Raw genomic sequence first — 25,666 nt, forward strand, 5'->3', positions numbered from 1 at the left:
CCATCCTCTCCGTCAGGCCCACATCCCAAGGAAACAGCAGGCTTGAGCCTGGCTGCTGAAGCCAGGGGCTGGATGGAGCAGCTCAGAACAGAGCTTTGAGTGCCTCTCCAGCCAGGGGCCCCAGAAGCCTGGTGGTTGTTTGTCCTTCTCAGGGGAAAAGTGAGGCGGCCCCTTGGAGGAAGGGGCCGGGCAGAATGATCTAATCGGATTCCAAGCAGCTCAGGGGATTGTCTTTTTCTAGCACCTTCTTGCCACTCCTAAGCGTCCTCCGTGACCCCGACTGGGATTTAGCCTGGTGCTGTGTCAGCCTCGGGCTCCCAGGGGCTTCCCAGTGGTCCCCAGGAACCCTCGACAGGGCCAGGGCGTCTCTCTCGTCCAGCAAGGGCAGGGACGGGCCACAGGCCAAGGGCAGCGGTCAGGCCTGCTCTGTCTGTGAGTGCCGCCGGCTTGGCCTCGGCCGATGGGCCCTCACGCCTGAAGCGGGCAGGAAGCTCCGGGATGGATTTCGGGTCTTTGGAGACCGTGGTGGCCAACTCCGCCTTCATCGCCGCCCGAGGCAGCTTTGACGGCAGCAGCTCCCAACCCTCCCGGGACAAGAAGTACCTGGCCAAGCTCAAGCTGCCCCCGCTGTCCAAGTGTGAGTCCCTCCGCGACAGCCTCAGCCTGGAGTTTGAGAGTGTGTGCTTGGAGCAGCCCATCGGCAAGAAGCTCTTTCAGCAGTTCCTGCAGTCGGCAGAGAAGCACCTGCCGGCCCTGGAGCTCTGGAAAGACATCGAGGACTATGACACGGCAGACAATGACCTCCAGCCACAGAAGGCCCAGACCATCCTGGCCCAGTACCTGGACCCCCAGGCCAAACTCTTCTGCAGCTTCCTGGATGAGGGGACGGTGGCGAAGTTTAAGGAGGGGCCTGTGGAGATCCAGGACGGGCTCTTCCAGCCCCTGCTGCAGGCCACCCTGGCACATCTGGGCCAAGCCCCCTTCCAGGAGTACCTGGGCAGCCTGTACTTCCTGAGGTTCCTGCAGTGGAAGTGGCTGGAAGCCCAGCCCATGGGGGAGGACTGGTTCCTGGACTTCAGGGTCCTGGGGAAAGGGGGCTTTGGGGAGGTGTCGGCCTGCCAGATGAAGGCGACCGGCAAGCTGTATGCCTGCAAGAAGCTGAACAAGAAGCGGCTGAAGAAGAGGAAGGGCTACCAGGTGAGCAGCGCGACCCGGCCAGCAGGGATGGGGTGGCAGGGTGCAGGGATGGGGCGGCAGGGTGCAGAGGGCCCCCAGGTCACTGTCGGCTCCGGGGCCCTTAACAGTTGGTGCCTAAGGGAGCATGCATGCCAGCCTCGCCACGTGGGCGCCCCGCGGCCGTGCGGTTACGAGCAGTTCCAGTCCGTGTGCAGAAGTCCCTCCTCGGAAAGTGACCTCCACATTTTTGGGTGGGGACGTGCCACGTTCACTCGTCGGTTTTTCACCAACCACAGACTAGCCTCAAGTGTGGGGGAAAGAGGACCTCTCAGGGGAGGCTGAAGAGGGGCAGGGTCTCCGGATTCTTTGCCATGACTGTGGAAGACTTTCCAGGGCCCTGGCTCCTCTGATCGCAGCGAATGCAGGAGGAACTGAGGCAGGACGGAGGCAGCCTCGCTCTGATGACAGTTTCTGTGAGGCGGAGCCTGGCGTGACGCCGGGGGCAGGAACTGTTCCCCTGAGTGCGCTGTCCTCGGGGGTGGGAGTGAGCGACGGGCACGCAGGCCGCTCTAAGTTTCATCCGCTCTGCCCACTGGCGTCAGACTGTGCATCTGGGGCAGGATCAGCAGAAGCTGCTTACAGGTCTTAAGGGTGAGAGGCAGCGGCTGCGCCGGGTGTGGACGTGATCTCCTGAGCCAGCCCCCTGCACTTTGACTCCACGTGGCTCCTGGCCCCTCTCCCACCACGCAGCTGTGTTGAGTGCACAGGAAGCTCTTAGGGTTAAGCAGCAGCCACTGTGCACCCTGGCTCTGCGGAACCTCAACCCTCAGTGAAGGTGAAATACCAGGTGCTCACGGCACTGGGCGGAGGCCCTGGAACATCTGCATGTTCTCGCCGTGGAACTCGGGGCGAGTAACTATGCTGTGTGGTTGTAGCAGTAATTTTTAAAAATTAGCTTTCTTGACATCTAATTCCCCCACCGTGCCATTCACATCTAACTGTAAATTTAACTCAACAATCAGCCTCTTTTCCTGACTTCCATCACCAAACTGAACTCCATACTGAGATCAACTGAACACCTCCCCATGTAAGTGCAGAAAGGGGCCTCCGACATCAGGAATTCCCTCTTCAAAGAGGGATGTGCTGTCCTTATCCAGACACTTACAAACTCATTCAATGGAGCATTGTGAGGTTTCAAAATAAAGACAAAATGAAGCAGAGTGGTGAGGTGGTTTGGGAGGTGCTGGTCTGGGAGCCCAGCCCACGGGGGCCTGGACAGGAGGGAGGGCTGTGGCTGCAGGATTGCTGGGCAGGCGGGGCTGGCAGGGTCCTCACCCATGTTGCTCAGCCTTGGGGCTTGAGCCTCCCCTTGCCAGAGGCTGGCCCAGAAGACCAGAAGTCCCCTGTATGTGAAGGAATTCACATGTCTGGTTTTCTGAAACGGGGGTGCAGGCATGTTTTGAAGTCATTTGCAATTGCTTTGTGAAAGGCGCATTTAAAGCATGTTTGTGACTGCTCCGTGGCTGTGTGCAGTGGGCGTAGCCGGGTGCACACGGTCTCTGCGATGCACCTAGTCCCTTTCCTATTCAAAGCCAGCGCGTACTCAGCGTCTCACTTTTCAGGGTGCTATGGTGGAGAAGAAGATTCTGATGAAAGTACACAGCAGGTTCATCGTGTCTCTGGCCTATGCGTTTGAAACCAAAGCCGACCTCTGTCTGGTGATGACCATCATGAACGGAGGTGACATCAGGTAAGGGCTGGGCCAGAGGGCACGAGGGGGCCCTGCTGTCCCACTGGGTCAGGGTTTCCAGGGCCCGACTCGGGCTCCTTTCCACAGGCAGAGCCATGGTGGCCCCAGGCCTGCCCTCGAGGGAAGCCTTGCACCCATCACAATCCCCTTCTCGCTGTCGGTTCCTGAAACAATGCACCCTGGACCCACATCGGAGCAGGAGCCTGGGAGGCGCCCAACCTGACAATCAGGGCTCGTCCCGTGTGTGGCCTTGGTGTGGGTGTGGGAGGCACGTGGTGCTGTGGGGGACGTGTGATGCAGTCGGGGGGGCCTCTGCAGGGCTGAGGGCCTTGCACCAGGAGGGTAAATGAAGACGAACTTCACCAGCGCCCACTCCTAGGGCTGACCCTAGAGCTGGAGACAAGATCAGTCCAGCTGGGGGCCGTGATCTTGCTGTCCCCCGGCAGAGAGGAGGTGGCACTGCCTCCACAAAGTCCTGCCCCGGATCTGCCGCTGAGACAGGCCCCAGGCCCGTGCTGGAGATCAGATCACAGGCTCGCTTGGTAGCTGGGCCGCTTAGCTACTGCGTGCTTCTGTTTCCTGGTCTGTAAAATGGGGAGAGATAATACCTGAGTCCAGAGATTGTCGGGAGACTAAGACAATACGTGTGAAACACCTGCAGTGTCTGATGCCCGTAAGGTTAGCAGTGGGCAGGGTCCATGGCTGTGGTTGGCAGCACCATGCCCCATTCTCACCTGCTTTTAATTTCCAAGGAAATTCCTCCAGGTGAGGCTGCTGACCCAATTTTTCAGATGAGAAATGTGAGTCCAGACTAAGTCACCACGCGGAGGGGGCGCTGGGAAGCGCAGACACAGGGGTGTCCAGGCGGAGGGGAGGGGGCGCTGGGAAGCGCAGACACAGGGGTGCCCAGGCGGAGGGGAGGGGGCACTGGGAAGCGCAGACACAGGGGTGCCCGGGAGGAGGGCAGACGACATTGGGAAGTGCACACACAGGGGTGCCCAGGAGGAGGGGAGGGGACATTGGGAAGTGCACACACAGGGTTGTCCAGGAGGAGGGGAGGGGACATTGGGAAGTACACACACAGGGGTGCCCAGGAGGAGGGCAGACGACATTGGGAAGTGCACACACAGGGGTGCCCAGGAGGAGGGGAGGGGTGCTAGGAAGCTCGGTCACAGGGGTGCCCATGAGGAGGGGAGGGGTGCTAGGAAGCTCGGTCACAGGGGTGTCCAGGAGGAGGGGAGGGGTGCTAGGAAGCTCGGTCACAGGGGTGTCCAGGAGGAGGGGAGGGGTGCTAGGAAGCGCCGTCACAGGGCTGCCCAGGAGGAGGGGAGGGGTGCTAGGAAGCGCAGTCAAAGGGGTGTCCAGGAGGAGGGGAGGGGTGCTAGGAAGCGCGGTCACAGGGGTGCCCAGGAGGAGGGGAGGGGTGCTAGGAAGCTCGGTCACAGGGGTGTCCAGGAGGAGGGGAGGGGTGCTAGGAAGCGCGGTCAAAGGGGTGTCCAGGAGGAGGGGAGGGGTGCTAGGAAGCGCGGTCACAGGGGTGCCCAGGAGGAGGGGAGGGGTGCTAGGAAGCACGGTCACAGGGCTGCCCAGGAGGAGGGGAGGGGTGCTAGGAAGCTCGGTCACAGGGGTGCCCAGGAGGAAGGGAGGGGTGCTAGGAAGCGGGGTCACAGGGCTGCCCAGGAGGAGGGGAGGGGTGCTAGGAAGCTCGGTCACAGGGGTGCCCAGGAGGAGGAGAGGGGTGCTAGGAAGCGCAGACACAGGGGTGCCCAGGAGGAGGGGAGGGGTGCTAGGAAGCGCGGTCACAGGGCTGCCCAGGAGGAGGGGAGGGGTGCTAGGAAGCTCGGTCACAGGGGTGCCCAGGAGGAGGGGAGGGGTGCTAGGAAGCTCGGTCACAGGGGTGCCCAGGGAGGGCCTGGTGGCTCCGGCCGCCTTGTGGTCCGCCTGGCTGCAGGGCCTCCTCTCCTGTTTCCTGTGACGATACTCCTGGTGCCACCTCATTTAAATTATTTCTTGTTTAAATCATTTCTTTTATTTGTTAGGTTTTGCTTCTCTGCAAAACCTGTCCGTGGAAAACATAAGAGATGATGTTATATGGGGGAGGAAACAGGCTGAGAAGAAACACCTTACTGCAAATCTTTCATGAGTCTGATGAACTCGGGGCCTGCGGAGCTCCATCCCACCTCAGCCTCGGCCTGGCCCCTTCCTGAGACGGTCTGGGCTGTTTCCCAGCACCTGCGGCCAGCGCTGGAAAGCAGGCGGACAGGAGACGCACGTGGACAGCACTTGCTCCCTGTTAGCAGTTGGGGTTCAGGGTCCCTGAGCTGCTAACGCCGCCAGTCACCATGGCCTTCGGGTGTCCTCTGCAGGGACGTAGCGGGGCCAGGCCTCAAAACGACCAGAACGCTGACCGAGAGACATGGTTCTGAGGCCCCAGCTCTGTCTTTCCATGATTTTACTCCCCATTAAACCCGGGGTGCCTGGTTCCTGCGTGTCTTCCCCCAGGTACCACATCTACAATGTGAACGAGGAGAACCCTGGCTTCCCGGAGCCGCGCGCCCTCTTCTACACGGCGCAGATCATCTGCGGCCTGGAGCACCTGCACCAGAGGCGGATTGTCTACCGCGACCTCAAGCCCGAGAACGTGCTGCTGGACAATGATGGTAGGAAGTGCCCTCGGCTGGGAGGGATGAGGGCTACGAGGAGGGTGGGGTGCAGCTTCCTTGGGGGTCTCTGCACAACCTCACGAGGGCTGACGGCTGCGTGGACGGTGGAGGTTCATGAGGGCTGACGGCTGCGTGGACAGTGGGGGTTCATGAGGGCTGACGGCTGCGTGGACGGTGGAGGTGTCATCGGGCACCAGGAGTCACAGCAGTGAGTGCAGGGGTCTGCGGTGCAGAATCAGCTGGGAACCGCGAGTCTGTTACGCCCAGTCCCCACCTTCCTTCTGCCTGAATGAGGCTTCACACAGGGATTCTTCTCAGAAATAAACACGAGGGTTTAGGCTCCCGACAGCGGCAGGTCAGGCAAGTGCGAGACACGTGCCAGGGCTCTGAGAGTGCGCGGGGGATGGGGCAAGAGCCGAGGTGGGAGGATCTCGGTGGGCAACACGCTCAGCTGTGGCATGGCTGGCCCTCTTCCCTACACCCTGCGCCCTCCACCGTCAGCCAGGGAGCCACTGTCAGTGTGCGTGGTGTGTGCTGTGTGCACGTATGTGGTTTGTGGGGTGTGTGTGTTGTGTGTGGTGTGTGTGTGGCATATGGTGTGTATGTGTGTGCAGTGTGGTGTGTCTGGTGTGTGTAAGTCTGGGGTGCTGGGGCCTCGTGGTCACTTGGTATGTGTATGTGTGGTGTGTGGTACCTGTATGGTGTGGTATCTGTATGGTGTGGTATTGTGTGTGGTATGTGGAATGTGGTGTGTGTGTGGTGGGGTGTGTGTGGTATGTGTGGTATTGTGTGTGGCGTATGTGTGTGCTATCTGTATGGTGTGGTACATGGTATGTGTGGTAAATTGTGTGGTGTGTGTGTGTGTGAGGTGTGTATGTAGTCTTTGGTTGTTGACATGTGCTGTGTGTGTGGTATGTGGAATGTGGTGTGTGTGTTTGTGGTGTGGTGTGTGTGTGGTATGTGAGTGTGCAGTGAGTGTGGTGTGTCTGAGACCATGTGGGTTGTGTGTGGTGTGTCTGTGAGTTTGGCTGGGGAGGGGAGGATCCTGGGCACTGGGTGGTCCTTATGGCTGTTTGGTATGTGTGTATGTTTGTGGTGTGGTCATGGGGTGTGTGTGTGGGGGGTGTGTGTATATGTTTATGGTGTGGTGGAGTGTGTGTGTCTATGTGAGTCTGGCTAGAGAGGGGAGGCTTCTGGGTGCTGGGGCCTCATGGCTGCCTGGTATGTCTGTGTGTAGTGTGTGTGTGTGTCTGTGATATGTGTGTGTGTGGTGTGGTATGTATGGTATGGTCTGTGTGTGGTCTACGTGTGGTATGGTATGTATGGTGTGGTGGTGTGTCTGTGTGTGGTATGGTGTGGGTGTGTGGCGTGATCTGTGTAGTGTCTGGTTTGTGTGTGGTTTGATCTGTGTGGTGTGTGTGGTGTGTAGTGTGTGTGTGTGGTGTGATCTGTGTGTGTGTGGTGTCCATGGTGTGTGGTGTGATGTGTGGTGTGCGGTGTTCGTGGTGTGTGGTGTGGTGTCTGTGGTGTGTGATGTGTGTGGTGTGATCTGTGTGGTGTGTGTGGTGTGGTGTGTGGTGTGTGTGTACGTGTTTGTGTGAAGGTGGCTCTGGGCTCCCGGCGCCTGTCCTGTGCAGCCAGGGGTGACTCCGCTATGTCTGCCTCTCAGGCAATGTCCGGATCTCTGACCTTGGGCTGGCCGTGGAGCTGCTGGACGGACAGAGCAAGACCAAGGGCTACGCAGGGACCCCAGGTAAGGGTCTGAGCGCAGCTGGGGAGGCTCCGTGCATGCGTTACGTCCTTGTGTACATGTGTGTGCCTGTGTGCACTTGCACATACATGTGAGTTTGTGTATATAGGTGTGTCTGTGTGCACATGGGCGTCTGTGTGTGCCTGTGTCTGAGGGTGTCTGTGTGGTTGTGCATTTGTGTGTATGTGAGTGTTGTGAACCCTGATATCTGAGGCAGGTACCAGTTAATTTAGAAAGTTTATTTTGCTGAGGTTGAGGACGTGAGTCCGTGGCAGCCTCAGGAGGTCCTGATGACAGGTGGTTGCCGCACAGTTTGGTTTTACACATTTTAGGGAGCCATGAGACATCAATCAGCATATGTAAGATGAACACTGGTTCGGTCTGGAAAGGCGGGAGGGGGCTTCCAGGTCACAGGAAGATGAGAAACAAATGGTTACATTCTTTTGGGTTTCTGATGAGTCTCTCCAGAGGAGGCAATCAGATAAGCATTTATCTCAGTGAGCAGAGGGCTCACTGAGAGGACTTTGAATACAATGGGAGGCAGGTTTGCCATAAGCAGTTCCCAGCTTGACTCTTCCCTTTAGTGATTTTGGGTTTCAAGATATTTTCCTTTTACAGTGTGCCTGTGTGCATGCCTGCGTCTCTGTGCACACACGTGTGTCTGTGTGCCTGCATGTGTGCCTGTGTGCCCATGCCTGTGTCTCTGTACACACGTGTCTGTGTGCCTGTGTGTGCATGCCCGTGTCTGTGCACACACGTGCCCGTGTACCTGTATGTGCATGCCTGCATCTTTGTGCACACATGTGTATCCGTGTGCCTGTGTCTGTGTGCATGTGTGCCTGTGTTCCTGTGTATGCATGCCCGGGTCTCTGTGCACACGTGTGTCCGTGTGCCTGTATGTGAGTGCACATGCACGGTGCATCCTACTGCCTCCCCCATCCCGTGTCACTCATCTCCTCTCACCTCCCCCCAGGCAGGGAGGCTCGCAGCACCTGTGGAGGAGAGGAGACCCCCACAGTCAAGGAGAGCGGGGTCCGTGTTCCGGGCCCAGCACCTGCTGGCGTGTGGCCTGTGTGCTTTACTTAACCTCCGAGCCTCCTGCTAGCACTCGGTGCACAGGCTTGCTGAGGAGACCTCACACGCCACGTGCCCGGCGCCTGTGTACAGCAGCCACACCGTGAATTTGAGTTCTTCCTCTCTCCTCCGCAGTCTTGAGGGTCCGCGTGTCGGGCTCACTTCTGCTGGGATTTCCAGAGAATGTCGCTTCCCCGTGGTTGTTTTGGCTGTGGGGAGGCAGTGCTGTCGCCTGATGGGGTTTGTGTGCGTGGTGTTTTGGGTCCTCCCATGCTGGCGTTTAGGCACTGGGCGTATTTGTGCCGTGGCCACGGGGGGGACATCCTCGCTCCAGCTGGACTTAGGGGAAGGTGCATCTCGGGGTGGGGGCTAAGGACTGTTTCCCCAAAGTTCTGACGAAGGGCAGTTCTGTGCCCACACCCCTCATGGCTGGGTTGCCATCTGGATGTGGGATTCCGTAGCCACTGAGTGCTCAGGGCCAGTGGTCGAAGGTCTCAAAACTTTCTGGAAGGCAGCTCATCCTGGGGGATCCCATGGCTCAAGGAAGCCTCGGGTGGCACCTGCTTTTCGTGAGATGATCCAAGCCTCTTTCTGGGTCTGTAGAAACGGTTGGCGCTGCGGCCCTCGAGTCTTTGGGACCCTTGCCAAGCCTGGGTGTGAGCGCGTGGGTGGAAGCCCCCTCACGCATTTCGGGGAGATCCAGGTGGACTCCGAGGCCAGGACTTGAAGAGTTAACCTCACGGATGGAAAGGGCCCAGCTTCCAGGCCGAGTGTGAGGGCCCGACTGGCCGCCAGGGGGCCCCAAGCCTTCGCCGGCGCCCGTTCCTCGGAGCCCCAGATGCTCACAGCAGGGCTGGGCTCAGGCTGTGACCCCTGCACAGTGACCTGGAGATGCTGACGTCAGGGTGCAGGCTGGGAGGCCGGTGTCAGTTCAGCAAAGCCGCAGGGTCCGCATCCTTCTTCCTGGCACCCTCGCGCCCTCCCACGCAGCCCCCCACGCAGCGAGAGACACCACAGCCATAAGGAGCCTGTCGGGGGACTCCCCCTTGGCAGTGCAGTGCCGGCCCAGGGGCGTGCACAGGGCGGGGCCGGTCATGCGCGGTCCTAGTTTGAGGTCAGGGGCGGGATCCAGGGCCGTGCACAGGGCGGGGTCGGTCATGCGCGGTCCTCAGTTTGAGTTCAGGGGCGGGGCCGGTCATGCGCGGTCCTAGTTTGAGGTCAGGGGCGGGATCCAGGGGCGTGCACAGGGCGGGGTCGGTCATGCGCGATCCTCAGTTTGAGTTCAGGGGCGGGGCCCAGGGGCGTGCACAGGGCGGGGCCGGTCATGCGCGGTCCTAGTTTGAGGTCAGTGGCGGGATCCAGGGGCGTGCACAGGGCGGGGCCAGTCATGCGCAGTCCTCAGTTTGAGTTCAGGGGCGGGAGAATTTGTGAACAGAGAAGATAGAGCTGTCTCCCTCACGCTTTCTGTCAATATTTACTGGCCGCTGCGTGGCTGCAGGTCCCTCAGGAGGCCTGGGGCACAAACAGGTGCGCCGTCCGGGCTGCATCATGGGGGTCAGGCCAGGAGGGCTGGGGGGCTCCTTGGCCCAGGAACTGACAGGAGCCTGCGGTCTGGTGGGCCTTGCTCGTGCCCGGCCTGGGAGCTGAGAAGGCTCTGGGTGGGTCTAGAGGCTGTGATCGTGTGAGCAGTTCCTCCCCGGAGTCTGGGCAGAATTCTGACGTCAGTGTAATCCTGGACCAGTAGGGCATATTCAGGGCCTGTGGTTCTGTGAAGCAGGGTTCCTGCAACTCTTTTGGGGAAAAAGGATTCTGTGGCCACATCAGCCTGGCCCTCAGGCACGGTAAAGGACCAGGAAGGACCTTGACTCAGAAGTGTCAAAACTGACCAGCCCCAGCAGCCCCCATGCCCCAGCCTGCGGCCTCTCTGCCTGGTCCCAGGACATCCGTCATGGGTCTCCCAATGGGCCTGTCCGCCACTGTGTGCCGGGCTGGCCTCACTTGGGTAGCAGCTGGGGAGTTGACATAACTCACACAGGCCCCACGTGCCACACAGAGCTGGCTCGGGGGCCAGGCAGGTGTCTGAACTTTTCCTGGAGTCTGACTCACCAGAGCAGACGTCTGCCAAGGACCCTGCTTGGTGAACATGCAGCCATCTGGAGGGAGGGCCCAGAGCTCATGGCTGCCGCCACTGGAGACAAGAGGGCAGAGCACTCAGGGAGGCAGCCCACGGTCTGTGGACTGGGTTGTGGGTTGTGGACTGTGGGCTGTAGGGTGTGGGCTGTGGGCTTTGAGGTGTGGCCTGTGGTCTGTGATCTGTGGCCTGTAGGCTGTGGACTGTGGCCTGTGGACCGTGGGCTGTGGACAGCAGCCTGTGGACTGTGGGCTGCGGACTGTGGGGTGTGGGCTATGGCCTTGGACAAGTTGCTGCACATCCCCATCATGAGGACCCATGGCAATGAGGAGTACCCATGGTGATGAGGAGTACCCATGGTGATGAGTACCCATGGCGATGAGGAGTACCCATGGCGATGAGTACTCATGGCGATGAGGAGTACCCATGGCGATGAGTACTCATGGCGATGAGGAGTACCCATGGTGATGAGGACCCATGGTGATGAGGAGTACCCATGGCAATGAGGAGTACCCATGGCGATGAGTACTCATGGCAATGAGGAGTACCCATGGCGATGAGGAGTACCCATGGTGATGAGTACCCATGGCGATGAGGAGTACCCATGGCGATGAGGAGTACCCATGGTGATGAGTACCCATGGCGATGAGGAGTACCCATGGTGATGAGGAGTACCCATGGCGATGAGGACCCATGGCGATGAGGAGTACCCATGGTGATGAGGAGTACCCATGGTGATGAGGAGTACCCATGGCGATGAGGAGTACCAATGGCGATGAGGAGTACCCATGGTGATGAGTACCCATGGCGATGAGGAGTACCCATGGTGATGAGGAGTACCCATGGTGATGAGGAGTACCCATGGTGATGAGTACCCATGGCGATGAGGAGTACCCATGGCAATGAGGAGTACCCATGTTGATGAGGACCCATGGTGATGAGGAGTACCCATGGTGATGAGGAGTACCCATGGTGATGAGGACCCATGGTGATGAGTACTCATGGCAATGAGGAGTACCCATGGTGATGAGGACCCATGGTGATGAGGACCCATGGCAATGAGGAGTACCCATGGCGATGAGTACTCATGGCAATGAGGAGTACCCATGGCGATGAGGACCCATGGCGATGAGGACCCATGGCAATGAGGAGTACCCATGGCGAAGAGGAGTACCCATGGCGATGAGGAGTACCCATGGTGATGAGGACCCATGGCGATGAGGAGTACCCATGGCAATGAGGAGTACCCATGTTGATGAGGACCCATGGTGATGAGGAGTACCCATGGTGATGAGGAGTACCCATGGTGATGAGGACCCATGGTGATGAGTACTCATGGCAATGAGGAGTACCCATGGTGATGAGGACCCATGGTGATGAGGACCCATGGCAATGAGGAGTACCCATGGCGATGAGTACTCATGGCAATGAGGAGTACCCATGGCGATGAGGACCCATGGCGATGAGGACCCATGGCAATGAGGAGTACCCATGGCGAAGAGGAGTACCCATGGCGATGAGGAGTACCCATGGTGATGAGGAGTACCCATGGCGATGAGGACCCATGGCGATGAGGACCCATGGCGATGAGGAGTACCCATGGTGATGAGGAGTACCCATGGTGATGAGGAGTACCCATGGCGATGAGGACCCATGGCGATGAGGACCCATGGCGATGAGGAGTACCCATGGTGATGAGGAGTACCCATGGCGATGAGGACCCATGGCGATGAGGACCCATGGCGATGAGGAGTACCCATGGTGATGAGGAGTACCCATGGTGATGAGGAGTACCCATGGCGATGAGGACCCATGGCGATGAGGACCCATGGCGATGAGGAGTACCCATGGTGATGAGGAGTACCCATGGTGATGAGGAGTACCCATGGCGATGAGGACCCATGGCGATGAGGACCCATGGCGATGAGGAGTACCCATGGTGATGAGGAGTACCCATGGCGATGAGGACCCATGGCGATGAGGACCCATGGCGATGAGGAGTACCCATGGTGATGAGGAGTACCCATGGTGATGAGGAGTACCCATGGCGATGAGGACCCATGGCGATGAGGACCCATGGCGATGAGGAGTACCCATGGTGATGAGGAGTACCCATGGTGATGAGGAGTACCCATGGCGATGAGGACCCATGGCGATGAGGACCCATGGCGATGAGGAGTACCCATGGTGATGAGGAGTACCCATGGCGATGAGGACCCATGGCGATGAGGACCCATGGCGATGAGGAGTACCCATGGTGATGAGGAGTACCCATGGTGATGAGGAGTACCCATGGCGATGAGGACCCATGGCGATGAGGACCCATGGCGATGAGGAGTACCCATGGCGAAGAGGAGTACCCATGGCGATGAGGACCCATGGCGATGAGGACCCATGGCGATGAGGAGTACCCATGGCGATGAGGAGTACCCATGGTGATGAGGAGTACCCATGGTGATGAGGAGTACCCATGGCGATGAGGAGTACCCATGGTGATGAGGAGTACCCATGGCGATGAGGACCCATGGAGATGAGGAGTACCCATGGCGATGAGGACCCATGGCGATGAGGAGTACCCATGGCGATGAGGAGTACCCATGGTGATGAGGAGTACCCATGGTGATGAGTACCCATGGCGATGAGGAGTACCCATGGCGATGAGGAGTACCCATGGCAATGAGGACCCATGGCGATGAGGAGTACCCATGGCGATGAGGAGTACCCATGGCGATGAGGACCCATGGAGATGAGGAGTACCCATGGCGATGAGGAGTACCCATGGTGATGAGTACCCATGGCCAGCTCATGGCGTATAGTGGACTGCTGTGCCTGGCACTCAGGGCAGGCTGGAGCAAGTGCTGTGCTCATCGCCATGGCAGCATTGCAGCGGGGCCCGGAGGGTCTGTGGCCATCACTCAGAGACGCCCTGGCTCCGTGGAACAGGCACAGGGCTGGACCACGGAAGTGCCTGAGCCGAGGCAGGTGGGATCTGCGGTTTCCACCCTGGAGGGGAAGCTTGCTCACAAGGAGAGGGAAGCCTCAGTGTGTGGCTGTGGCCTCGAACCTCATCCCTATGAAGAAGGAGAGATGCCCTGGAGAGGGCGGAAGGGCCGGGGAGGGCACAGCCCGGCTGGTGGGGTCTGCAGGGAACCACAAAAGGTGGACAAGGCCAGGCACGTGGGCAAGCCTTAGCCAGAGGTGGGAGGAGAGGAGAGGACCCCATGCCAGCCTGAGCAGCGTGGGGGTGCCCGGAGGCTGCAGCCCACACTGGATTCCGTCTTCTCTGTGAGGAGCAGTTGGGAAGGGCTCGAGAGGTGCTTGGCTGCCTGAGAGTCAGGCCGCGGTGAGGGGAGGCGCCTTTTAGGGTGCTGAGGACTCGAGCTGAGACTGTGGGATGAGGCAGAGAACTCAGCTTCAGCAAACTAGACATATGTGAGCCTGGTGTGGCTTCCAGGCACGAACCTAGAGCAGGGGTGTTTGTGAGTGTGAAAGTGCTCAGCCTAGAGATCTGCCTTGACGTTAGCAAGACACCAACAGATGTGCGAGCGAGGCTGCCAGCTCCATCGCTCCCTGATCCGCTGGCAGAGCCAGAACACAGAGTGTGGAGTGGAAAGTGTGTTATGAATTTAGTAAAGTGTTGGGAAGCAGCCACTCAGATACTCTCGTGGACAGAGCTGATGGCTGGACACACATGTGATCTGCTTTCCCTCCTGAAGTCCCGGGATAGGGGCAGTGAAGGGATCTCGCTAAAAGTACAAACCCACGTGCTCAAAGGAGGGTGTGAGCGGCAGCGTCATGGCAGCTGGAAGACTGATGATGGGTGAGGGGAGCCGGCAGCTGACACAAGGAAGCAGAACGCTAAGCTGCTGCCAGAGCCCTCAAGCTGCACAGAACTGTCAGTGCCCAGCGCCTGGTGTCCGCGCAAAGGTGACCTTGGCAGATGAATGACTGCATGAGAGCAGCTGCACACAGAGCTGTCCCTCCACCCTCTGTCCTGTGACGGTCCCCACAGCTGCGCCCAGACCCGTCCCTCCATCTGAGACAATCCCTGCGGCTGTGCCCAGACCCACCCCTCCATCCCGAGACAGTTGCCGCGGCTGAGCCCAGACCCGTCCTTCCATCCCAAGACAGTCCCCATGGATGCGCCCAGACCCATCCCTCCATCCCGAGACAGTCCCCGTGGCTGCGCCCAAACCCGCCCCTCCATCTGGAGACAGTCCCCATGGCTGAGCCCAGACCCATCCCTCCATCCTGACACAGTCCCCCAGTCCCCGCGGCTGCACCCAGACCCGTCCCTCCATCCCGACACAGTCCCCCAGTCCCCGCGGCTGAGCCCAGACCTGCCCCTCCATCCTGACACAGTCTCTGCAGCTGAGACCAGACCCGTCATTCCATCCTGAGGCAGTCTCCGCGGCTGCACCCAGAGCCGTCCCTCCATCCCGAGACAGTCCCCAGGGCTGAGCCCAGAGCCATCCCCCCATCCCGTGACAGCCTCCGCGGCTGCGCCCAGAGCCCTCCCTCCATCCTGAGTCCCCGTGGCTGCACCCAGAGCCGTCCCTCCATCCCGAGACAGTCCCCGGGGCTGAGCCCAGAGCCATCCCCCCATCCCGTGACAGCCTCCGCGGCTGCGCCCAGAGCCCTCCCTCCATCCTGAGTCCCCGTGGCTGCACCCAGAGCCGTCCCTCCATCCCGAGACAGTCCCCGGGGCTGAGCCCAGAGCCATCCCCCCATCCCGTGACAGCCTCCGCGGCTGCGCCCAGAGCCCTCCCTCCATCCTGAGTCCCCGTGGCTGCGCCCAGAGCCCTCCCTCCATCCTGAGTCCCCGTGGCTGCACCCAGAGCCGTCCCTCCATCCCGAGACAGTCCCCGGGGCTGAGCCCAGAGCCATCCCCCCATCCCGTGACAGCCTCCGCGGCTGCGCCCAGAGCCGTCCCTCCATCCTGAGTCCCCGTGGCTGCGCCCAGAGCCGTCCCTCCATCCTGAGTCCCCGTGGCTGTGCCCAGAGCCGTCCCTCCGTCCTGAGTCCCCGCGGCTGCGCCCAGAGCCCTCCCTCCATCCTGAGTCCCCGTGGCTGCGCCCAGAGCCGTCCCTCCGTCCTCAGTCCCCGTGGCTGCGCCCAGAGTCCTCCCTCCATCCTGAGTCCCCGTGGCTGCGCCCAGAGCCCTGCCTCCATCCTGAGTCCCCGTGGCTGCGCCCAGAGCCCTCCCTCCATCCTGAGTCCCCGTGGCTGCGCCCAGAGCCCTCCCTCCATCCTGAGTCCCCGTGGCTGCACCCAGAGCCGTCCCTCCATCCCGTGACAGCCTCCGCGGCTGCGCCCAGAGCCCTCCCTCCACCCTGAGTCCCCGCGGCTGCGCCCAGAGCCCTCCCTCCATCCTGAGTCCCCGTGGCTGCACCCAGAGCCCTCCCTCCATCCTGAGTCCCCGTGGCTGCGCCCAGAGCCCTCCCTCCATCCTGAGTCCCTGCGGCTGCGCCCAGAGCCGTCCCTCCATCCTGAGTCCCCGTGGCTGCGCCCAGAGCCGTCCCTCCATCCTGCCACAGTCCTGTGGTTAAGGACCTTCTTGGCAGAAGACTGGGAACGGACCGCCTCTCTGGAGAGGACACAGCCATAGCACTCCTGGGTCACCGGACAACTGGAGAACAGGCCGACAGCTGAGGAAAAGGAGAGTGACCGTTGGTTGAGGCTCCCCAGGCCTCCTCTCCAATGTGGTTCCCAGAATGTGGAAGACCCGCCTTGGCATGATCTGACCAGCTCGAGAGGAAAATTCAAAAGAGAATGATGTTGGATTCTCCCCAGTAAAAGAGTCCAGGAAGGCTGCCTCAGTGCAGCTACAGTCAACAAGTCCCGCCCTGTGCCCAGCACTAGAGTGGGCATGGGGCATTTTTGGTTGTCATTTTTGGTTGTCACAGCCTGGGGGTGCTGCTGTCACCCCATAGGCAGAGTCTGGGGTGCTGCTTGGCACCCAGTAACACACAGGGCAGCCCCTCCACAAAGGATTTTCTGGCCCCAAATGTGGAGAGTACTGAGGCCCCGGGGGGATGCATCCCCAGAGCATCAGTCCTGCGATTCCCGGAGTGCGTGCCCACCGTGGAGGTGACCACCTCTGAACCCGCAATGTCCCTTGCTGGCAGGTTTCATGGCCCCCGAGCTCCTGCAGGGAGAGGAGTACGACTTCTCCGTGGACTACTTTGCCCTGGGGGTCACCCTGTATGAGATGATTGCGGCCAGAGGACCCTTCCGAGCCCGTGGAGAGAAGGTAGGAGGCGGCCGGCAGGTGTCTTCTGCAGCCACCTTGGCGCCCTTGCTCTCGATGGGGACGGGGCAGCGATGGGATCATTACTGGGGCAGACCTGGGAGTTGTTCTGTGGGCCCTGGGGTGGGGAGGGCACAGATTCACGTGCCGGGGTCTTGCTCCTGGGCCGTGCTGTTCTGTCTCAATGGGTGACGCCCCCAGCCCCTGAGGCCTGCAGGTGGAGGGGCTGAGGGATTCCCAGTCACCCTGTGCCCCAGAGCAAGCAGACCCTCCCACCAGAGAGCACGCCACCACTCAGCCTCTGAGGGCCCTGCGGGGGCGGGTCCCTCTGGTGCAGACCAGAGGAGGGAGGGCGACTTATCCCACTGTTGCCCCAGACCCTGGGCAGCGGGACAAACCACCTTTTGTGGTTTGGGGTGGAGCTTCATCCCCTGGGGACTGGCGAGGCTGGGGCTCTGGGGCACACGGAGTCGGCTCCCCCTCCCTAGACGGTCTTATCCATTGCTGTTGCAGAAGAGCAAGCTCCCCTTCTTCCCAGACGCCAAGAACCCACAGCCCATGGTGGGCCCAGCAGCTGCTCTGAATGTCCCGGAGTGTGGACACCTAGTGGGGCTGCTGGGTCTCCCCTGAGTGCCCCCTGGGCTGCCCCGGATCCTAGGCCACCAGAACTGCAAATAGGGATAACATTGGGAGGTGCCAGTCCCTTATTCAAGACAAGTGGAGCAAAGCTGGCTTTTTCCCTGTGAGGCTGACTCAGAGCTCAGGGCTGGGGCTGCCTCTCGTTGGACCGAGGGAGTGGCCTCACGGAGCCAGAAGGCCACCGTCTCAGAGTTGCATCGGGCTGCCTTGAGGTGCGGCTCTTCCCTGGCCACCCATTGCCCCTTCGATGCCACCTGGGCGATGCCCACCCCTCTCCCTTCTGACTTCCCTGGACATGTGACCTGTCCTGCCAGGACAGGTTTCAGAGCAGAGTCGTCCCAGGACCACTAGCATGCCCGTGGTCACTCTGTGTCTGTGGGACGTGGCGCAGGCGTGGGCTGCCAGGGCAGCCCATGGGAGTAGCGTCAATGGCCTGATCCGGGGGCCTTGGGGACTGAGCAGCACCCTTCACACTGTACCCACCGGTGGGGCCTCTGATGGGGAAGTGAGACCTTGGCAGCACTCCTGAAGACAACAGAGCCACTGAGGCTTCCGTCCACCGTGGCGGAGTGAAAACGGAGGCTGCTCCTCAGCTGGGCCCGCGCTGGCCTTCAGTTTCCTATCTCTCTTTCCTTGGTGGGTGCGGCTGTGCTGGGGGTGGGTCAGCCAGAGTCCCCAAAATGCACGGCACCCACCTGTGGCTCCTGGGAGCTTCGCCTTTAGGATTCCATTCCTGAGACTGGAGCCTCAAACGCTGCTGTGCTGGGGAGGGGCGCAAGGCCTCATGGGTCCCCCACCCGCGTGGGTGAGCGGTGGCTCTTGTGGGAGGAGCTGTGGTCTGGTCTGACCGCCCAAGAGAGGCGGGTCTGGCAGGGCTAAGGCTACGCGTGTCCCCACAGGTGGAGAACAAGGAGCTGAAGCACCGGATCATCTCAGAGCCCGTGAAGTACCCTGATAAGTTCAGCCAGGCCAGCAAGGACTTCTGCGAGGCACTGCTGGAGAAGGACCCGGAGAAGCGCCTGGGGTTCAGAGATGAGACCTGCGACAAGCTCCGTGCCCACCCCCTCTTCAAGGACCTTAACTGGAGGCAGCTGGAGGCCGGTACTGTTGGATGCCTCAGCCCCGGAGAGGGTGGGGGTCTGTGCTGTGTGGCCCTTGGGTGTCCGCCCGGTCCAGCCTGTGAGAGTCGGCAGGGAGGAGTGCCTCAGACCCCCAAGGCTCTCCCTCTGCCCCCAGCAAGGCCCCCAGTCCTCCACTCATCCTCCCAGCCCCAGGACAAGCCGATGGAGCCGGCATCGGGCCAGAGGGCTCTGGGTGCAATGGGAGGCAGGAAACACACTGGCTGCACTGGGGCCTCAAGACCCAAATCTTCCACCACGTCCCCTGGTGCTGGAGGGAGCCCAAGATCAAATGGAGGCCGGTGGCTCAGGCTGTCTGCTGGGGAGAAAGTCATCCACCCACCAGCACTTGCTTGTCAAGTGGATGTGGAAGATACTATGTGCGTGCATGTGTGTGTGCGCATGTGTGTATGTGCACACATACGTGTGTGCATACGTGTGTATGTGTGTGCACATGTGTGTATGTGTGTGCATACGTGTGTGTGCGTGTGTGTGTGTGCGCGCGTGTGTTCATGCACTTGTACATCTGAGACACAGCCATACCCTCTAGGACCCTGTGGTCAGGTGGAAGGGTCAGGCCACGTGCAGTGTGACTAACTTAGGACAGGGCCACAGGTGACCAGGGAGCAGGAGATCCCCCAAACGAGAAGTCGCTTTCGTATGTTAGGGTCACAGCAGTGACTGCCGGACAGGTGCCCTGGGCAGGCCCAGCGAGGCAAGGATGGCTGTGGTCAGGGAACCCAAGGGGGCTCCAAGGGGTCACAGGATGAGGAGGGGACCCTGCCCGCCCTGTAAGGAAGTCTGAGCCACAGAAGGGTTTTTTTTTTTTTTTTTTTTTGAGATGGAGTCCCGCTCTTTAGCCCAGGCCGGATTGCAGTGGCGCAATCTCGGCTCACTGCAAGCTCCGCCTCCCAGGTTCACGCCATTCTCCTGCCTCAGCCTCCCGAGTAGCTGGGACTACAGGCGCCCGCCACTGCGCCCGGCTAATTTTTTGTATTTTTAGTAGAGACGGGGTTTCACCATGTTAGCCAGGATGGTCTCGATCTCCTGACCTTGTGATCCGCCCGCCTCAGCCTCCCAAAGTGCTGGGATTACAGGCGTGAGCCACCGCGCCCAGCCCACAGAAGGGTTTGAGCCCAGAAGTGTTGAGGTCAAAGTGAGGCTGAGGAGGAACCACACGGCGGCTGTGCAGTGTCTACTGGCACTGGGAGGTGGTCCTGAGGCCGTCACAGAGGCCGTCTGGGGGCCAGCATGGGCCAGCCGGGTCAGGGTCGGTGCACCGAGAGGAGAGTGATGTCTGTGACCGGCTGTGCCTGGCCATCGGGGGCCGGTGCGTCAGGGAGGGACGCTGGTTGGAAGGAAGCTGCCAAGTTCACTGGAGCGTGTGCTTGAGTGCCTGGGGTCTGGGGTCTGCAGAGTGCGCAGGGGAGGCCCTGGTGGGGATGGGGCCCCAGGGGAAGGCGTGTTCGGGGAGGAGACCGCTTCATGACGAGACCCTAGGGGAGGCTCCCAAGAAGGCAGATGTGAGCGCCAGGCCCTTTCACAAGAAGGCTCCAAAATGAGCCCTGGGATCTCAGGTTTCTTCCGGCCCCACCCAAGCCCCAGCTGTGTGGTCTCAGGGGAACCCAGGGGCCTTCTGGGAACACTGGGCTTTCTCTGTCAGCCTCCACAACACTTCCCTAAGGAAGAGCGGCCCCAGGCCTTTGTGCATCTCGGAGCCATGGGGGAGGGGGCTTTTTGGCTAAACGGCGCTTCCTTCCCACCACGAGGAGCCTGGCGTCTGTGTTTTCTGTCTCCCACAGGGATGCTGATGCCCCCTTTCATCCCAGACTCCAAAACTGTCTACGCGAAGGATATTCAGGACGTGGGTGCCTTTTCCACCGTCAAAGGTGTGGCCTTTGACAAAACAGACACAGAATTCTTTCAGGAATTTGCCACTGGCAACTGCCCCATCCCCTGGCAGGAGGAGATGATCGAGACGGGCATCTTCGGCGAGCTGAACGTGTGGCGCTCGGACGGTCAGATGCCGGACGACATGAAGGGCATCTCCGGGGGCTCCAGCTCCTCGTCCAAGTCAGGGATGTGTCTGGTTTCCTAGGTGACGCCCCGGAGTCCACCTGGAGGAAAAAGACCCACAGGGCTCGGTGGGGGCCGCCTGCCTCCGTGGTGCCAGCCTGGGGTCTGCTAGCAAGGGGACACGTGGTTCCCTCCACCCAGGTCCCCATCACGCCATCTCCTCGCGGCCCAAGGAGGAGAAAGCCCGCGTCGGCCTGAGCCGCCAGATGCACACGCTGGTGCCGTGAGCCCCCGACTGCATATTTCACGTCTTTTGCTCCATCTCACTGAGAAGACATAAGATGCTCTCCAGAGGGAGTAAGCCAAAAATCTACAAACTCTTAGGGAGCCTCCTGCATTGGCGATTGACCAACCGTGTGGTCAGGGGCAGAGACTTGGCTTGGGCCTCCCAAGACCTTAGCCGTTGGCTTCCCAGATTCCCAGAGCCACGCTCCTCAGCGGGAGGTGCACGGTGGCCAGGTCAGGGGTTAGTGAACCCTGGTCGCAGCCCCTGGCCCCACTGGGGAGGGCTGGACCTCGGCGCCCCCCAGGTCCCTCTGTGCAGGCTCCTGCCTTCCAGGGTGCCCGGGCCCTGTGCTGGTGGCCTGCACGCCACGTGGTCCCCTGCACCCTGCAGCGCCGTGGTCCTCTGCACACTGGGGCACCACGGTCCCCTGCACTCCGAGGTGCCGTGGTCCACATCTGCCAGGCGCAGGCTCTGTTGGGCTTTTGGGAGGAGGGGAGCGGGTGTGGAGTCTGGGGGTCTCAGTGCATCTTGGGGTCTCCTTATCTCAGGGTGTCCAGCTGACGGCAGCTGGTGCAAAGTTCCCACCCCTGAGCCGGGGGGCTGAAAATGTTTTCTGTCTTGACCCTGAGTCCCGGAATCACCTCAGCTGCTCTTGGCGGGCAAAGCCAGGACCGTTTGCTCTCTGACCCCTCCTCCCCACTGGGGCTGGTCCGTCTCATCTCCCAGGGGACACTTCAGGCCACGGGCCTTGTGCATAGGGACAGAGCTCCTTGCTGCAACCCCTCTCTGTGTTCCCAGTAGCAGCAGCGCTGGAGTCCTAAAGCCGTAGCCCGGGAAAACACTCACGGCCCACCTTCTCGTACAGCTCGGCCCCACCCACAATGCACCTGGCATTTCCAACTGCACTTTGAACACCGAAGGTTCCCCAAATGCTTTGTGTGTTTTAACTGCAAGAAGTGAGTTCTGTTGCAACTGCCTCCAGGACACACTCCCTCTTGAGCAGCCGGCTCAGAGGGAGTGCATCCAAGGCGCAGGGAAGCAGTGGTGATGGGCGGCCTGAGGACTCCTTTCCAGAGAGGGCCTCTGAGCTCCTTTTAGGAAAGAACTTCCTTTGAGCCCCGGCCACTGTTGTACCAGTGGGAGAAGAAGCCTGACCCTGCCACATGTGGTCACGGGGAGAGAAGATGGTAGGACGTCCCCGTGAGCCTTGGGGCAGAGCTGGTGGTAGAAAGAAGCCCTGTCTACTCTAATTTGGTGAGAGGGGCTGCGGCAAGTGGCTGATGATGTGACTGATGGAGACAGGGTGGCTTGGGAAGGTCCCACTTGGGGGTGTCACGTCCTGCAGGGAGTGGAAGAGATGGATCCTCCGTAGCCTGGACTGGTGGGTCTCGGCCTCTCTCCCAGAAGTGGCAGAGACAGCTGCCTGAGAGTCAGTGCTGCAGTGGACAGGGCCTATGCCCTCACAGTCCTCAGGCTGCCAGGTTGTCCTCTTCCTGTTGGGGAGAAGAGGACCCTGGCAATCCACAATTTTGGAGATTTGCTGGCTGCAGCCAAAATGGGGACCCAACTCCCTCCTATGTGGTTTTAGAGCTTTTGGAGGGAAGATAGGCCACGCCCTGGGTGAGGAGCACATGTTCCCACAGATCCCACGTCAGCCACGGCCTGGGTGAGGAGCACATGTTCCCATAGATCCCACGTCGGCCACACCCTGGGTGAGGAGCACGTCTTCCCACAGATCTCAACAGAACTCCACATCGTCTGGTTTTGTGGAGACTTTCATGTGTCCTGTCAAGGTGCCTCATGCACCTGCAGACTGTTCTTGGGAAGGAAATCTGGACTGCAAAATAAACCTCCCGGCCTCCTCCTGTCCTGGCTCTGAGCGTCTGACACTTCTGAGACCTGGGATGTTCAGGAGGAGCTGTGGGGCGTCCAGTGCTTTTTGACATAAAACTGCCCATCCAGGTGCACCTGAGCAGGCGCAGGCAGGCCCAGGAGGAGGCCCGTGGGAAGCGGCCTGCGGGACAGATTTCCGTGCCCACTCTTTCTCCTTCCTTCCTTCCTTCCTTCCTTCCTTGCTTCCTTCTTTCCCTCCCTCCCTCCCTTTCTCTTTCTTTTCTTTTTGAGACGGATCTCTCTCTGTCACCGAGGCTGGAGTGCAGTGGCACAATATCGGCTCACTGTAACCTCTGCCTCCCAGGTTCAAGCAATTCTCCTGCCTCAGCCTCCTGAGTAGCTGGGACTACAGGTGCCTGCCACCACGCCTGGCTAATTTTTTGTACTTTTAGTAGAGATGGGGTTTCACCATGTTAGCCAGGATGGTCTTGATCTCCTGACCTCGTGATCCACCCGCCTCAGCCTCCCAAAGTGCTGGGTTTTTGTATTTTTAGTAAGAGATGGGGTTTCACCATGTTGGCCAGGCTGGTCTCGAACTCCTGACGTCACATGATCCGCCCGCCTTGGCCTCCTGTTTTGTTTTCTAGAATGTTACACATCGATTAGGTAATGGCTATCAATCTCACTTCATACACTCTGGAACATGAAAGACTCCATTTCTGATTTTTTAAACCCATTTTAACCTGCCTTGCATTCCTATGGCCCTGGACAGGTAAGCAATCTCATCCTGGCTTTACTGGGATCAGGGGGCTTGGAGGGGCTGTGAGTGGTCGCAGCGGTGGAGGGAAGCCTGGCTCCCGGTGCCAAAGAGGAGCCCTGTGGTCCCCCCAGGCCCACCAGCAAGACCCTCTGCCTGTTTTAGGGCTGGGTTGCCAGACACGATACAGGACATCCCGATGAATTTGAATTTCAGATAAATAAGGAATCATTTTTTAGTGTAAGTCTATCCCATGCAGTGTTTGGGACATACTTGACCTAAAAAATGATTCATCATTTTTCTGAAATTCAGATTTAATGGGATGTTCCGCAGTTTTCTTTTGGTTAACTCTGGCAAGCCTGTTGCAGATTATATTTATCTGTAAGATCAGCAGTGGTTCCACTGCACAGGCAACCTGTTGGGATAAAACCACAAAAGCAGCTTCGTTTTTGGCTTCTGCCATCTCTTGGGTCAGTTGAGTGGTGTTTTCACCCCTCGATGAAACTCACGCTCACCCCATGCATTCATACAAGGCATTTGAAAGCCCTATTGTCACTTTATTTTTTATTTATTTTTTTTGAGACGGAGTCTTGCTCTGTCGTCCAGGCTAGAGTGCAGTGGTGCAATCTCGGCTCACTGCAAGCTCCGCCTCCTGGGTTCACGCCATTCTCCTGCCATAGCCTCCCAAGTAGCTGGGACTACAGATGCCGGCTGCCATGCCTGGCTAATTTTTTGTATTTTTCAGTAGAGACGGGGTTTCACTGTGTTAGCCAGTATGGTGTCGATCTCCTGAGCTGGTGATTTGCCGGCCTCGGCCTCCCAAAGTGCTGGGATTACAGGCGTGAGACACGGTGCCCGGCCTCTTGTCACTTTATTTTTAAAAACTTCTAAATCTTTGTGTCCCATGGAGAAAATACATCAAGAATGCTGAGTCAATGATCCCACGGAGACACCCCGGCGGGCCCCGCCCAGTTCTGGAGCTCTGACACTGCCTGCCCCCGCCTGTTTGCTCCCCACCCAGGCAGCACCAGCCTCCTCTCAGGGGCTCAGTGTGCGTGGCCCCATAATGGTCACAGCTCCACATGCGACGAGCTTCGGTGCCTCCGCTCCCGCGGGGCTGCAGTGTCTGATGGTGGCGGTGCATGTGTCTCATGCCCACCTGCCTGCAGAGTGGCCCTGCTTCCTGTGGCCAGCCTCAGCCTCTGGCTCTGCAGGGCTGAGCTGGGATGAAGGAAGGCATCCAGGGCTATTCTTGCCTGCCTGGTGCTGCTGCACGTGGCTCGGTGCCCTCCGGGCAGATGTCTCTATGGACTCTTCATCTGGGCCCTCTGTTGTGGGCAGTCTTGGGGTTTCAGGCCCCTGAATCTGGGCAAATACTCTCTCCTCAGCGGGGACGACCCCCTGCTGCCCTCCCTGGGCTCTCTCTCGGTGCGGCCTGGACCAGCAACGCCCCGCTCTGCTGCCCAGGCAGCCGTCTGGCCGGTCTGGGTTTGTAATCTCCCTGGGGGTCAGCAAAGGATGGGACTGCACATCAAGAGGCCCAGGCATCTGGGCATCTGGCTGCAGTGAGGCAGGCATAGGCGCACCCTCTGCAGAGAAGCTCTCAGCTTCAATCCTCTTATCCTCAATGTAGGCCACGGCCAGGGCTCCTCAGAAGCCCATGGGAATCCCTGCAAGGTGGCTTTGTCTCATCCGCGGAGGTGGCTGATGCGATCGGCTCATGCTGGGGCCAAAAACATGGCAAGAAACGTCCCACTGTCAACCTCCCGGGCAAGCGTGTGCACCTGCAGCTCAGGGCCAGCCCACCACACTGCCTTAGTGACACTGCAGCCGGGGGAGCCACAGGCCGCCAGCAGGCTGAGGAACAATGCCGTGTGACCTTTCCTTTTGTAAAAAACAAAAACTGCAATTTTTATTCAAATAAAAAAAGGGTAAAAATAAAAGTTAATAAGGAAGAGTGAGTCCCTGGATTGTGATGTGATTTCCAAGTCACATACTTTCCTTCAGAATTACACACAGGTGCACACATGCACACACACACACACCTCTACACACATACATGCATGCAACATGCCTTCATTTTCATCTCCATGTAGCTGGCAGATGTCAACATTGTCGGTCAGGGCTGAGTCCCCAGGGTCTGCACCTGCTCACGCGTCCTCCTTGTTGCAGTGAGCACCGGGAGCTTCACCCACATTCACACTGGCTCAGGGCTGACCCGCG

The 25,666-nt window shown here is 59.7% G+C and overlaps 1 protein-coding gene across 1 annotated transcript; it reads left to right on the plus strand.

The window, feature by feature from the left end:
- Positions 1 to 498: 498 nt before the first annotated feature.
- On the plus strand, positions 499 to 25,346 carry GRK1 (G protein-coupled receptor kinase 1). Its single transcript, XM_003832111.5, has 7 exons — positions 499 to 1,197; positions 2,799 to 2,926; positions 5,429 to 5,586; positions 7,259 to 7,342; positions 16,673 to 16,797; positions 18,333 to 18,534; positions 20,354 to 25,346. Exons 1-7 carry the CDS (start codon positions 499 to 501, stop codon positions 20,647 to 20,649), a joined length of 1,692 nt encoding a protein of 563 aa, XP_003832159.1. The 3' UTR covers positions 20,650 to 25,346.
- Positions 25,347 to 25,666: the final 320 nt, after the last annotated feature.

The sequence above is a fragment of the Pan paniscus genome, chromosome 14, assembly GCF_029289425.2.
Source record: "Pan paniscus chromosome 14, NHGRI_mPanPan1-v2.0_pri, whole genome shotgun sequence".
NCBI lineage: Eukaryota > Metazoa > Chordata > Mammalia > Primates > Hominidae > Pan > Pan paniscus.